Genomic DNA, 15,768 nt, shown 5'->3' with positions numbered 1-15,768 from the left:
TTTAGGAAAATAGAGCTAATTCTTGACAGAATTGTTTTGCAATGAAACAGCTATAATTACCATTGGGAAACAGAACTTTATGGAATGTTGCAAAATCCATTTGATTTGCAAAAAGATATAGTGCAATTCATCCCTAGTGGCAATTAATAAGTTAGCAGGTAAGACAAAAGATGTAACAACAAATAATTTTCATGTTTTAAGTTACAAGTTTCAATCCTCATGACATTTAATTCCTGACTTTGGGAAGTACTGCATGGTGATTTAGCTCATTAAACCCAATAAGAAAAGGCTAGATTAGCCACTAACTTGGTATAAGAAAGGGGTGAAAAACGTCTATATTTTAGGTCTTCTCAAACAATGAAACAGAGATGATATTAGTCCAAGGGCCTAAGCATTTTTCAAAAAGTATTTCTGGATTAATTCTCATAGACTCCTTGCAAGTCATTGTGGTTTTGAGAAACATCAATAAGCATAAATACAATCTAAGTTCAGTCAAGTGATCACTTGCACTGCCTTTATCTCTGACTCTTTTCTCTAAGCAGAGAGACCTAAAAATCCATCCAGTAGGGAAAATACCCTATTCTTGTTAAATCTGAGAAGGCATAAAATGTATAAAGCATCCAGAGAAAAGCAGAAATATTGATTCACTACAAAGAGCTGGGCAGACCAGCCTACCTCGCATGGAGTTCCTATGCTTTCAGAAGTAAGTTTTCCTACAATCAGAGGAAGATAGATAGAATTATTCATCTGTGGATAATGAGGCCAATAATATAACAAGTTTTCGACAGGGTTCTACTCAACATACTTTAGCTCAATACTTCCATTGGTTTTGTTGTTGCTACTACTACTACTCCTGCTACTATTTTGGTCCCAGATGGAATAGAATTTTTCCTAAGAATTACCATATATCCAGTGGTAATGCCATGATCAACTCTCCTCTATATTTAAACTTAGTCAGGTACATGCATAAAGACCATCAGATTTATGACCTGTTTTCTACAAGAACACTTGGCCAACAGGTATTTGTGAATTTTATTAAAAAAAGAAACTTTACCAAGTGGAATATAGAACATTTGACACAAAATTTGGCATTGGAAATCTTCCCTTTATAAGGCTAATTCTCTATTCATTATCTTGACAAGTGTCCAATTTGGGCTGGTATTCTACCTTCAGGAAATCTCTTCTTAATCTTCTCTTCTTATTAGAATATTACTGTTAAAAGAGAACTTAAAAGAAAGCTTGAAATTTATTTGATGCTGGAATAATACCAGTTTCTTTAATAATAACAAAGCTAATATAATAAAAGCCATCAGGTTTGGGATATCTTATGAAAATGTTTAATTCAACTGTTTCTTTGGAATGTAGTAGTCATAGTTTGGAATTTAAGTTACAGTTCAGTTCTATGCAGTTTTTATGCCACTCAGTGTCTGAGAATACAAATGTCATTTAAAGTTAAGGCTTCACTGTTCATTTTGAAACAATTTACAAGTGTCATTTTTGTCATAGAAAATAAAAATTTCTGTAAAAAAAATTTGCACAAAATTTTATGATGGTACAAAACATGAAGGAATAATATACCAGTAAAATGAAAACATTTTACTACAGAAAGTAGTTTTATAGATTTCAATAAAGAAAAAATATGTTATTTTACACCTTTAAAATTATGACACAATCTAAAATAATATAAACTGAACATTTTGTAACACTGCCTTTACAAATTAATAACTTTATAAACATATAATTTTTAAATATATTTATCAGTGCAAGATACTTTAAAATTTAAAGTTTCAGTATCATTTTTCCTTGAATGAGGACAACTTTAAGTCTATTGTCTTAAAAAAAATCAAGTCTTAGTGCTTTTGTCCTGATATGATTATGGCAACTGAATGAATGCCTCTGGGGATAAAAATCTATTCTTCATTCATGGTGATCAATGCTTTCCTGGAAATAGAAGACATTCTCAATCCAGTTAAAGGAAGATGAATGGACTGTCTCCTCCAAGATGCAAATGCAGCTCCCACAAACGTTTTTAAGTGAGACCTATAGCAATGCAGGAAGGGAGGGAGATCTAAAGGTTCTTAGGTACAACATGACATGACACAAACAGACTGAAAACAACCAAAGACTTCTCTGGATTAATTAACATGTTTCCTGATAAGATAATTACTTCTTTGAGTTGTTAGAAGCTCAGGTCTTCCCAGTCCCAAGGCAGGCCTTTTCTTTGTGAGCAAGAGGAAGTTTCTAAAAACATTCATTTAAGTCTGTTTTCTCAGGGTTGCTGCTAAATAGATTTTTAAAAACATTTGTTTTGACTTTACTAATTTTTTATACGCCAAATACTTCACTGTCAGGCACTAGAATTTCCAGCCACTTTCTTAAATTAACTGTTTTATTTTTCACTTTCTTGTCTTACCCAAACCAAAACAAGATGATCTTAGGGAGCATTTTTGCCTATTGTAGATGTAAAAATCTCATATTATTGGACATTTGAAGAATTGTACCCAGTCCTTTCTTTGAGTCTCACTTGAAAGTCAATTGGTATTATTTCTCCTCTCAAGTTGTCATTATTTTTATTAAATGCAAATATTTCTATCATGGGAATGGACAGACAAACAGCTTAAGGAAAAAAGATACTGTCACTTTAACCAGTTAACAAGAAAACCAAAGTTAGACTTTGGAGAGCAGAGTTAGAAATTTCCCTTATTTATTTACTTTTAAACATAAAGTCTAGTAAAATTCTTTGCCATTGCCAGCAGGTTAAAGCTGCAAATTCTTTTCTGGACAATGGCAAATGCTTAAATTCTAAGAGAGAAAAAAGACAGAGAGATAGGAGAGAAAGAGTTTACATTTGAAAATACATTCCATATGAAAGAACCATAGGAGAGCATATTGCAGCTTTATACAAAAGGATCAAGAGACATGAAATTCAACTACGGAAAAAGCAGAGCAATTAAGCCACATTGCCAAATATTCCCAGCCCTTACCTTCCCGGGGGCTGACGTCTCACACTAAAATATACTTTCTTCTTAGATAGTGGGCCACCAGGGTTTGATTAAGAAGCTGGGCTTTCACCAGCAAGGAAAGAGCAGGTTGTTAATGTAACACAATGTGAACCAGTACAAACAAAAAGGCACTTCAGAGGACATGGACTAGCCAGTGCCGAGGATTTTCTGTTGTGTTTGTTGGCAGCACACCCAGTTGCCAGCAGTGTCTGATAATGGTAGTTTTCTGTATGAAGTTCACAAGCACGAGGTTTAGTACAACACTGGAAAACATCAAGGGAATTGGACGGTATTGCTTCATAAACAGAGCTGACACACTATGTTGGTACTGAGGCTATAGAACTTCAAAATAAAAGATCCTAATCCTTCTTTGCCTATGCACAATGTGGGCAATTACACACAGGTACAGCTTTAGGAGTCCACTGAAATGTGGTTATTCTAACATACTCTGGGCAATGGGCTACAGAGAGCATGTCCATAAAAAGGGCCCCAGGGGTACACTAGGCGCCAGCATCTTGGATTTTGCACAGCTTTTGAAAAGTATCCATAAAAGGAAGAAGAGAGAGGGGGAGTCAAAATGAATCATTAAGTCAATCATACTTGGTCTCAACACCAGCATTTGCTTATTCAAATTAAACCAACAGAAAAAAGCTGGCTGTACACGATTCTGATTGTTAACACAGCTAACTTGTTCATATCTGTCGGCCATACTCTTTGAAGCTCCTGAGAAAAGCCTGGCTCAGCGTCATCAACGCATTTCCCAGCCTGTCCAGTGAAAGATCAACATCAAGTTGCTCTTATGCCCTTCTACCTCAATTCTCCGACTCGTCTTTTCACCTGTTTGCCTTCATGCCTCTGAATAAGTACTTTGTGTGTTCAGTTTGTCTTTTTTCAACTTCACACCATCCACCAGTTCGAAATTATAGTTCTCCAGAGCAGATAAGTTTCTTTCTGACATCCCATTGTGCCAACAGGCGCAGTACAGCACAACCCCGCAGATAGCACCCAGTAGCACACCCAGGGCACTCATGGCTATGATGGTGATGAGGATGGGGTCCAATGTCTTCAGCACATTGCCCGGCTTCCTGGAGATGTTCTCGTCCCGTTCTCCTATGTCCTCATATCCTTGGGTAGTCCCTGGGGAGAAAAACAAAATTGGCAGCATGAGCACTGCCAAGATACCAGATGGAAGGCGAGAGAACAATAGAAAAAAGTAAGGATAAAGACAAAAATCACATGCTTGTTTTCTGTTCTTTCCCCAGAGCCTGTGGGGGATTTCTGAAGTGGGGTTTGGCTCCCTGATACTGGAAAACATGTAGGTTTGTGTTTGATTCACTGTTGGGAATGGAGGTGTGGGGGAGGGTAACTGGGGAGCTGTGGCCCTGACAGCTAGCTAGCCTAGCATATGGAAACAACTGATTTTGGGTAAACAGTGTGGTTTATGTTCTAATCTAATTCAGATTTCATGTAACCCACCACCTGTGCTAGATTGTAATCTGTGTTTTTAGTCCTTGGCCAGATATAGTCACTAAGCTTAAACATTTAGTCTCACATTTGTCCAGCAGAGGATTTAACCATAACCCTGTGCATTCCCCTGATCCTATCTAGGCACCAGGAAACCGTCTGAGCTGCCCTTTCCTGGGGGCATGTCCAGTGTCTGGCATGGTTGACACATGGCTTGTTTCCCACGTGTAAAAATCTTCAAGTCAGGCATTCTTCCAAGTCTACAGTGGTTTTACTGAAGAAAGAGATCATTCAGAACAAAGGAATGCTTGCTGCTGACATTTAAAAGGGGCTATGTATGGCTTCAACCTAGAGACTCAGTCTGTGCTGTGCTGAAAAGAACATGTTTAAGAATCAGCATCTGTGCAGTCCTGGTGGTTTCACTGGAGAAGTCATGCTGCCCTGCAATTCAGTCCTTGGAGAAATGTTTTCTTTCGAGTAGAACATGAGGGATTATGAACGTGGGTTTTGAGTCTAATTAATTACCTGGTACTAGAAACAAGACTAAAATGCTAATGCTCATTGTGCATGGTGTTTACTTAGGGTGTTCAGATCAACAAAGAGTCTAATCAAAGAAAACTAAAAATATAAGATGCAAGTCCTTAAATAGGGGCAAACAACCCCTGGGGGCATATTAATATTCTCTCCCTTAATAAAACATTGTTTTGAAACAACCTTTAACAAAGTTTACATCTCAGAGCAGGCTATGTAGCTAAGCTAAATGAGCCACATGTCTCTGTCAAGTCAAAGTCTGGCTATCGTAGGACCACATTGCTAAGAGCAACAGATGTTGATGCTGATGGGCAGGGCTGGGACAAGTGTCCAATGATTAACAGCTGCTGGTTGGGAGGTATGGAAACTTCTGGAAATAAAAAAAAAACATCATACAAGACCTAACTCTGATCAAATGTCTTGAATTGGATCAACAAGCAGTGTTCAAAGAAAGCACATTTTCAAATAAATCAGTCTCAAGTTGCAGGCTACCACCTAAATGGCGGTGCTACTTCAGACAAGCCACTGCCTGGAGTTTCAGGTTCTCATCTGAAAATGGGGATAAATATACCTCAGAGAGCAGCTGTGGATTATAGAGATAACCTAGGTGGCAAGTAAAGTGAGTGGCGGCAGACTAGCTCCTCAATACATCCTTACCATCATCATCATGAAACTAGGGTTCCAGTAGAGGAAGATGGTAGCAGATGGACCAGACTCAACAGATTGTCACAGACATGGGGCTCCATTGCTTTAAAGACCATCTCTAGATACCAACCAGGCTCAAGTATTTGCACTGGTTTCAAATTACAGTGTGGAAATCACTGCAGGTCTTGGGTATGTTTCTGTCTTCTCTAGTTTTCTGTTTCCAGTTATAAAATGAGCCGGATTCCCTTCATTACCCTCTAAGGCCTCTTCCAGCTTAGGGAGGGAAGGGCCTGGCTGGCACCCCACCCTAGGCCTCAACCACGTGCACAAGCCAGACTGCCACAGAGTCTTACAGCTTCAGGGTAGCTTAGATTGCACTGTGACAGAAAATTCTCCTATAAATAGAATGAAAGCCATAGGAAATCATTTTAAAAATTGGTCAGGAAGACAAATTTACCTGTTTCATCAATTTTATTTTCTGGGTTCTTTTTATCCAGATCTGCTGGTCCTGACAAGTCAAACAAAATCGAAAGAGATATTTGAACACCCAACAAAATACAATCACACAGAATACATAAACCTTACACATATACATACAGACATACACACGCTCATGGCTCAGCTGGCTTTCCTTTGAAGTTTGAGTACAATTGACCCACCATACAACTGTGGAGTGATAGAGGCATTGTGAAATGATTATACAGTGGCACTAAATCCATGTAGATGGCAGTGCTATCAGCCAGAGTGTGCTGTTTAGGAGCAAAGAAGGGTAGAGGAAAACAGTCTTGACATCTGGAGTGTGGGAAATTTGGTGAAAATAAGAAATTAAAGTGGGGTTGTTCATATGGCTACCAGCCAGTGCCTTTGTAGGTAACAGCTTCCTAAGTTTGATGAGTGTTGGTTTGGTTTCCCAGAAACTATGCCAGCTCTTTGAGGCAAGAGACTGTGTCCTGTGTCAAAACAAAACAAAACAAAACAAAAAAACAAAACAAAACAAAACATAGAAAATGAAAAAAAAGTCTCTGGAAAAAGTAGAGTTCCAGCATGGATAGAGAACCATCCCTTATGGTTCTGAGCAGAGACGATGGGATTTTCAGTACTTTGTTCACTGCTATATCCCCAGCATTTAGAACGGTGTCCAGAACACAATAGGGGTCTCTCAATAAATATTTGATGAGTGATTATATAATTATCCTAGACATCTTTTTAATGGTACAGCAACAGAGAGTGTTTAACGGGGCTTCAGCTGCGACTTCTGAGTATAGTGCCTAGTGACAGCTACAGCAAAGTACAGCACTCACATGAAAAGGAAAGGGCTCACAGAATTGTCTCAGGCTTCCATACGTTAACAGAAGCACTGGATGCTGCTTTGCATATAGTAGGCAGTCATTTAAAACCTGTTGAGCTGCACTGAATTTCTTTGTTTTAGTTTGTGGAGTTTGTTCTACATTCGAAAAACATCATTGTCATCACCCTCACCCTGGAATAGGAAAGCAATGGTGTTACATGCACTGTGTAACTACATGTAATATATCTCTTAACAGCAGTGTAGACTTGGATATGGGGAATTTGTAAAGTAGTTCCAACTGAAATATCCTCTTCTATGAAGATTTGCTAACTAGTGTGACATTAAATATATTTCCTTACATAGCACGAAAAAGGAGATTTTATTTACTGCTCTTTTATTTTCCCTAATTTCTTGATGCTGTCAAATTATTGTTGCTTTAGGGATTATGTATATTCAATATGTTGTATTTTAAAAGCTTTGTAAATTGCTGTAGTGACCAAAAACCCATTATAGCCAAAGGTCTCCTTTGCCTTAAGTCCACCCAAAGGACTTATTCCATTTTGTTACAATTAACATCCTATTATATAATAATATATAACAAGAATTTAAGTGTAACAAATGGGGCTTAAGACTAATTACCATTCCATTCTGTTGCCATTAGTGATGCTATTTATAAATCTATATTTAAGAATTAGGAAATATGGGTTAGTTTTCTACTAATCTGACTTTTATCCTATATATATAAAAGACCAATAAATAAAGAAACTTTGAAATACTAGGCAGTTTCTAAATTTAATTTATTCTTTTGAATCATTTCAAATAGTTTAGAGTCAGAAATACCTACATTTTTATAATACAGCAAATAATCATGTCTTCTATGATTCATTAACAATATAAATCTTAAAATCACTATGATAAAAGTTTTCAAAGTCCTGCTGTGTTATTTATGCACACAAATATTTAGAATTCTCCAGATGTCTGAGTTTCCACTGCTCATTAAAAAAGTTTTGGCATGGCATATATAGCCAATAAACTGAGAGTTTTTCTTTGCTCTGATCTTTGGAGTCCACATCATTTTGTAGTTTTGTAAGGAACCAATCAGACATTCTAAATGACATAGGTTAGGTAATGGGGTAGCTAAAGGTAAACTGACCTGATATTTGCCCTGTTGTACCAGAATATTGATGTCACATGATATGCTTATAAGCCAGAGTGAAATTCCAGGTCTAGATGAGCAAGACAGAGCCCATCACATGGCAAGAATCCTGCCCTGGGCAAATGCTCCACTGGTTTCTACAGAACTGGTACTTACGTGCACAGTCCTTTTGTGAGATGTGGTTATTGATACTAATGTCATCCACCGCAATCCCACCAAGGTTTCCTTTTCCAATTTCGCCCTCGAAAATCACCTAAAAATTAGATCATTTCCACAGTATTAAAATGTTCAGTCCCAAATAGCAGTGTTTACAAATGCTTGCTCAGTTCAAGTTATGGCACAAAATTTCATGAAATTTCACATTACCACATACTTTACACGGCAATCCATATTAACTACCAGGAGATGGCATAAAACTTGTCCTCACACTTTCTTTTTCATAATATAAAATTTAAAACTGAAAAAAGCAGGAAATAAAAGGAAAGTTCATTGTGACAGCCCCAAAATAGATCATAAAATAACATATTCGCCCTTTTCTCAGCAAATTGGTTCTATTCCTGTAATCCAGGACACTGAAATATGCTACTGAGGTTATCATCATTGCAGCAATATCTCAGGTTCGGGAAACCCCTGAAATAATTTTTGGAATGATTCCTGTAGCTCATTTGATAATCTTAGAACATGACCCCTGTGTCCCTTAAGCAGCCTCCCTCCCCACTCTGGGAAGGAGTTTACCTGGTAAAGTTTCAGAGACTTATGTAGCAGGACACGTCCTTCCTTCCAGTGGTCTCCTTGGTGTCCAATGGCCATCCAGACCAGCTGGTCGTATTCCTCTGGCTTCTGGTAGCGCAGCTTGACTCTCAGCGTACCCACATGTAAACCAGACATGTGATACCAGAAGGTCATGCAGTGGGCGGAATTCTGGGAATAAACCACAGGGCTCACCAGGCGAGCCACTTTGCCCTTCTGATTTTCATCGGCTTGAGAGTAGATGAAATTGCCATCTCCTGCTCTGACAAAAAACTGCATTAGGGAGAGTGCCTAAATTTATGACTCCTTTGTTCTTTTCTTTAAACTTCCACCACTCAAAACTTCTCTCTGGGGCTGAGCACCAAGAACCCAAACCTGCAGTGGAAAGGGGACAGGGTACAGTTGTTGGGGACCCAAGGCTCTGCTATGAGCTGCTGTAAATGGACACAAAGTTGGGATAAGGCTGCAAAGCAGTACTGAGACATCATTCATTCCAAGTGCACTGTTGTATGGACGTGGACTATGACTCAAAGCGCCTCTGCACCGTTGAAAGTAGACCAAAAGCATAGGGCAGAGCTATTTTCATGCTACTTTAAGATTGCTTCAGCAGCACCTGTGTGAACACAGACATGAAATGGAATGCAGTTATTTAAACATGTTCTTATTTATCATTCAAGCAGCAAGGCTTCTGGTTGATGATACTTTGATCACTATAACTGCTTGATAATAAGAAAGCTGCATTTTTCTAAATAATCTAGTGATATTTTTTTCCTGAAATTCAGATTAGTTTTCCCTAGTTTATTTCAGTAGCTTATAAATTCCTGAAATAAACCCAAGAGCTTCAGTCTCAACTGTGACCCTGGCTCCTGCGGGATGCAGGGTTCTGATTCAAGGTGAGGCAAGGTTGCATTTTCGAGGCTTATTAGGAAGTGGCATTTTGGCAACATAGACACTTGTGGAGCTGTGAGGACTTACTTTTGGCTTTGCTTTTAATTACCCACAGTGGGAACATTACCTCCTACCACCACCTGATCTAACATACAACTCATGTTTCCCTGTTTTCTCTGTAAATAAAAATTGCCTCTTCTCTGCCTCACCTGATGTAAGTGTGAATCTGGTGCTCAGGCCTCAGTGGGCAGGAGGGTGTTTTGTTTGCTGTCCAGGAGGTGTGTATTTGTGAGGTACAGTAATTTTTCACTGTGCACACATGGGCAGATCCTTGCATCTGCTCACCTGTGTCAACAGTGTCCAGGTGGGAGTGGATGAGTCAGCAGGCAGCTTTCTTCCTTCACCTGGCTGCTTATCTGAGATTGCACTGAAACATGCTTAATGAAACTGACAGGTGGAATAAGAAAAGGAGAGAGCAGATACAAATCACAAGCTCCAGTATTATATTTGATGCTCTCAGTGCTTATGGAAGGTCCCCTGTGACTAGGCTAAGTCACTCCTGGGGTTTGTCTTATTTGACTCATTTAGCAAGTGGCGGTGGCCCGCCTGGGAGGCAGTACCATTTCACTGAGCTGAATAGTGGATTAGCCTAACAAGACAGCTAGTGAACAGGTAGACAATGCACCCATCTTGCCTCTACTTCCTCCCACAATCTTGTGGAAAAAGACTGAAGTTGGAGGTCTGCAGAGAGGAAACATGTTTATTGAGCCCATGGAGTTGATCTGGGCAAGTCAGAGAATAGGTGCAGACAGAAGGTAGGTGGACGTGGGTAGGAGGAAAATTGTCTGAGAGATCTGCTCCTCTGCTCCGGCCTTGGCTCTGCTACCTTTGTGGACTTTGAAAAATTTGATCATGTCACATTTCTGTTTAAAATGCTCCTCACTGCCTTGAGCCCATCTCCTGTCCCATATCTAACTGCTTCACATGGGAATCTGTCCAAATCACATCACTGGCAATCTGCTGAAATACAGACCCCTTCCCTTCACATCTCTGCACAGGTCATTCCTGCACAGGCTGAGCTTACAGTGTCTCTAAGAGAGAACTGCTCTCTCTGACTCCTCCTGTCTTGTCTTTCAAGATCACTTCTGACATGGGGCTTTCTCATTCCACTGCACTGTGATCATTTCTACCCACGGCCAGACTGGGAGCTCTTTAAGGGCAGGGCCACCCTCTTTTACACATGCATCTCCAGTGCCCAATACATCTACCATGTAACAATGGGGCTGCTCAGGTGTCATGTGCCCAGTGAACCAGGTGAAGATTCTGGGTTTCAAGAATCCTCTCTGAGGAGGTACACAGCTTCATTCTTAGAGGTCAAATGCAGAAAAACAAGTGGGATTCCTTGAAATAAATTCAAAAGGATAAATGCAGCAGGATATTGTACCTAGGTAGTGTTAAGTTTAAAAACAATCTTCATGTCTTATTTGCAAAGTGCCACATCCCTTGGCACATCGGTCTGTGCACATGTGAGCTGTGCAGGGTTTCTCCACCTATATTTCCTCACGTCAACAAGCCCTGCCTTTCAGATGTCAGGCTTGCCCACTGCTCTCAGCAAGTGATTGTGTTACTAGTGCTGTGGGAGGCTCTTGCCAGTCGGGGCAGGCCTGGCACTAAGCTAAATAAATCTGGGTGTCTGGGAGAACACAAAACGCAGATCCTGCTGAAGAAATCTCACTCCTCAGCTATTACCCTAAGACAAGCCCTCCTCTTCTGATACTCAATACACACAGTGCTGGTATTTTCCCCTTTAGGGGTTTTGTCACAGCTCTGGGTCAGGAGCACTGTTTGCATTTTCTCTATTAGTGCTTCACTTCTGTGAGCCTTTCAGTTTTTGTCTCTGGCTAACATCGCTTTTAACCTTCTTTGAGTGTCCGATCCCACTGAGCCATTTTGCTCTACTTTGCATAAATTTCTCCACCATTACTACCTTCATTCCAGCTAATTGCATTTGGTTAATTTGATGACATTTATATGTGCCATTGACAGTCAAAGTATTTTAAGTTTTCTAAAACTGCTTGTCTTGAGATTCAATTGAAAGTATCTCAGAATTGAAGGAGTCCAATTTTATCCAATTTCCTTGTCATTCTCTTTAGGCAAGGAGCTAGATGTGGTGGAAGGAAGCCTAGTTGACCTACTTAATGGTTATATTCGCTGAGGGAAAAGTGAATGACAAAATGGGAAAGGCATGAAGTACCCTCTGCCCATCCATCGGCTCACTGACCCACTGGCCCAAAACACTAGCATGGGGGAACTTTGCTTAATGAGATCTCTCAGCAACAGCAAATGCCCCTCTGGTGTATCTGGGGGAAGCCAATACTGAGTAAGCAGTCCTGTGAGCATCACTGAGTACGGGAAGTTTTTGTGAGTTGCATGCTTCTTGTCAGTGTGTATGTGTGTTTGTGCAGGACACTGCTGGTTCTTTATACCACTCCTCAAATTGGGGAATGAAATGACTATGAAGAAAACAAGATAGGAGTAGACAGAAGAGTTCACTGGAGTGGTTGCTATCAGTCTCCTCCCTTCCCCAGCTCATCCCTCTGCCACCAATTAGACTTAAATGGAAAATAAGATGGGGCAGGGAGGGGAGGTGTTGTGACCTGGGGTATGGTGAGGTTTCTACCTTCTCAGATTTAAAATCACCCCCAAAAGAATAAGAACCCCTCCATCCTGATCCACTTCTACCTTAAGGGTCCAGAGAGAACAAGAATGAAGCTCATTTATTGTTTGTTCATCTGTAAATAAATGAGATGATATAATATATGTCTGGACTTCCATTAAAATAGTCCAGAGTCGGGGATAATAAAGTGAGATTCCTATGATTTGATCATTGTTAAATTTGGAGCTGCACATTTAGGGCTTGTGTTACTATTTCTTTCCTACTTTTAAATGTTGAAATTTTTTTCATTGAAAAGGCTCAGAAAAAGTATAAAACAGGTAATAATTCACACAACTTATTCAAAAATATATTCACAAATATGGCCCTGTTTGCTGTATTTCAGGAGGTCAATCAGTTGGCCAATTTAATCAGCATTTTCTGCTACTAAGTATTAGGGAAAGAGATCTTGTTAACTTCAGGAAATAAAAGCTTGAGTGAATGCTCTTCAGTATTTTCTACACCCCAGAAACCCTCCACAGTTATACCTCTAGTTGAAAGAGAGTAGGTCACAGTGAACTTTCCATTACCTGTGTGATCCTGGATTGGTCCTGTTTTGCTGGTCAACACACTCCACTTGAGCTGCACATGATTGTCATGTTCCCAGTGACAGAATGTCTTGTGAGAACCCCAGCCAAATTCACAGTTAAAACCATATGTTGGAAACTCTTCAGTGGGTGGAAAAGAAAAATAGAGACAAGCAGAAAAATTTAATCATCTAGTTCAGAAAGGCCCTTAATTCATTCATGGAAAGCAGTTTATATATATAACTTAATGTCTGTTTGAGAATTCTGGGAAAGCCACAAAATCCAGAATAACCAGGAAACTCAAAGATGCACGGAAATGTCAAACATTTGAAAAATCACATTTAGTAATTATTTTAAATCCAGCTTCATAAAAAAATTATGGACTGTCTTTTTAAATGAAATTTCCTGAAAGGTTACTATCCGAAGCATGCATATTATATCTGTAGTATTCTCCCTATTTTTACAATATTTGATATAAAAGAGACACTATGTTCTTGAGGATGGATTATATAAACTGATATTCACCAATTAAAAGAATCTTAATTAGAACTTGACTCAGGAATCTCAAGTCTAGAATTGGATGAGTGAATGCCTCAGCCTGGAGGCTATCTGTATTCTCAGTATAGTGGCTTAAGCTTTGGGTCTTTAGTGTCAGATCTCTCAAGCAGTTCTTATGATTATTTTTTTCTTCTGTGCTTTATTTCAGGTTAATTAATTTTAAGTGTAGTTTCTGCTATTTCAATGAATTTTAAAATTTGCACGTAAATTATTCACCCCACTTAAAAGCCTTAATGCAAGGTCAAGGAAACCTGAGGCACATTTAAATAGCTACCTGGTCTTGCATTTTTTTTTTTTTAGTGTTCAAGACACTTCCTTTGGGATCTGAAAGGAAAGTATGAGTGAATTCTGAGGAATACTTTCTTTTGTGTGGTCTACAAGGTGTTGCTTGACTACAGTGTTTTTTATTTTTTTTACTCCACCCTCCTTTTGAAAGTAGTTTGAGTAGTTTTAGTATGGAAAAAATGAAATTATTGATGCTCAGAATTTTTTTGGTCAATTTAAGCTAACAATGAAAAGACTCCTAAAGATAAGACACTCATGCTTCTGTCAGTTCCACACCTCCTCCCTGTGAAAGTGAAATACAAGAGGCCCGTTTCCCTAAAGAAAGGGTGGGATGCTTCTCACCGAGGCTAGGCAGTCCACAAGATGGCAGTATGGAAACAGAGAGAAAGTGGGTAGGGAGACTTGCCAAATGAACTTAAAAATGTCTTAAAACCAGTCCTGTGCACAATGAGGGAAGTGGGGTATTATCTTGTTTTGATCTTTAGCTTTACCTAAGTGTTTAGTACAAAATATCTTGCTTTCTTCTTTGAGTCTCGATCCTTTGTTCCTCCTCCACGTTAACCATGGCAAGAGGAATTTTAATGAAAAGATTTGTTCAGTAGGTAAAGAGATTTTCTTTGCATTTTTAGTTTGCAAGGAACTCTTTTGAAATGCTATTGTAAAATTTGGAAAGAAATGCACTCTATGAATTGTTGAAACTGAGAAGGGTGGAGTCTTGCTTTCAATGACAATGTGACCTTTCAAAGTATGCATAAGGCCATTGTGAGGAAGTAAATAAGCCATGTGATGTGTACAACATGAGCACTTCGAGTCGGTGCTCACAATGTTACTGGAGAGCTGTACTTCGTGTCTAGTCCATCACAACCATGAAAGAGAACTTTGTAGAGCATGAGAAACCTTTTCCAAAATTTACCACATTTGTGCAGCAAGATCAGATTGTGCTGATGAATTAAAGTCAACTGAACAGTGCCTGAATGGTTGCACAACCTTGGATGGCAACATCCACAATCAGAAATGTATTGTTGCATAATCTCCTGTTAGAAAATGTTAATACTGGAAAATGTTAATGTGTGTGTGGTTTCGAGTTTTCTCCTTAAATGTCGTTTATAAGACATGCACATACAGGAGGGCAGTAAGCCATTACAGCACACACACCTCTGGTTAGATTTACCTTGTTAATACATTAAATTTATTGTATAGTACAGAAAACCACATCATCCTTATTTTGGTTATCAATGTTCTGGTTATATCATAAAATGTACAAAATTGGGTATTTCTGTAATCACTAGAACAGCTTTGCCTAAAAGGATGTTTTTGGCATTTCCTGTTTCAGTAAATGACAGTTCACCTTGATCTTTCAATGTTCAATGAGTCTAATAGGGAGAATTCCTCCAACATTTGTGTTTTACTACTCTTTCATTTTCTTGTCCTGAGTATATAACTTACTTTTGCCAATCTTGCTTATTTAAAATAACTTTAAAAAAATCTATGCATTTTGTGAGGGAGAGGTGTAGAGTAAGAGTAGCTCGATGTTTAAAATTCAAGCCTCAACAGAAAGGTTATAAAGACACAAAATACACATAAACATTTATAGAAAGGAAAAAAAGAGGAAAACAGAGAAAAAGAGAAGGACAGAGGAAGAATTGAGAAAGAAAAAAAAAACAATGGACAAATGAAACCAGAATATAGGACTATTGACCTTTAAATCTTCAAAATATTACTCAAACCCTGTAGCTATACAATTCTTATTAAATTTATTGGGAATAATCTGGCTAAATTCCTTCTTGACTCTTAAAAATAGCAGGAAACAATATTCTAAACTTAAAAACAAATTTATAGTCCCTGTGAGCAAGCACCAGCTGTACTTGTTGAACCTGTCTTGCTTGCAGTTGAATTATTAGCATGGTATATGCACAAGGATTTAACTTTTAAATCTGGATTTCTATTGAGTGTGTTAACTC

At 38.7% G+C, this 15,768-nt stretch overlaps 1 protein-coding gene across 6 annotated transcripts in view; it reads right to left on the bottom strand.

Annotated features, from left to right (window-relative positions):
* Window positions 1-1,314: 1,314 nt before the first annotated feature.
* The window catches only part of NRP1 (neuropilin 1), a 163,101-nt gene continuing 148,647 nt past the window's right edge, over window positions 1,315-15,768 (bottom strand). For 4 of the 6 annotated variants that reach the window (XM_036027501.1, XM_036027499.1, XM_036027503.1 and 1 more), the window contains 5 exons: window positions 12,968-13,105; window positions 8,822-9,096; window positions 8,243-8,339; window positions 6,100-6,150; window positions 1,315-4,139 (listed from right to left, as the gene is read on the bottom strand). In XM_036027501.1, the coding sequence (XP_035883394.1) occupies window positions 3,850-4,139; window positions 6,100-6,150; window positions 8,243-8,339; window positions 8,822-9,096; window positions 12,968-13,105 (851 nt within the window). In that variant the 3' untranslated portion in view covers window positions 1,315-3,849. The remainder of the gene's footprint in view (window positions 4,140-6,099; window positions 6,151-8,242; window positions 8,340-8,821; window positions 9,097-12,967; window positions 13,106-15,768) is intronic. The other 2 variants (XM_036027505.1, XM_028505490.2) reach the window with 2 other exon arrangements.

Source organism: Phyllostomus discolor, chromosome 1 (assembly GCF_004126475.2).
Source record: "Phyllostomus discolor isolate MPI-MPIP mPhyDis1 chromosome 1, mPhyDis1.pri.v3, whole genome shotgun sequence".
Taxonomy (NCBI): domain Eukaryota; kingdom Metazoa; phylum Chordata; class Mammalia; order Chiroptera; family Phyllostomidae; genus Phyllostomus; species Phyllostomus discolor.
The sequence above is the reverse complement of the archived record's forward strand: the minus strand, read 5'-3'. Positions and strand labels throughout refer to the sequence as shown.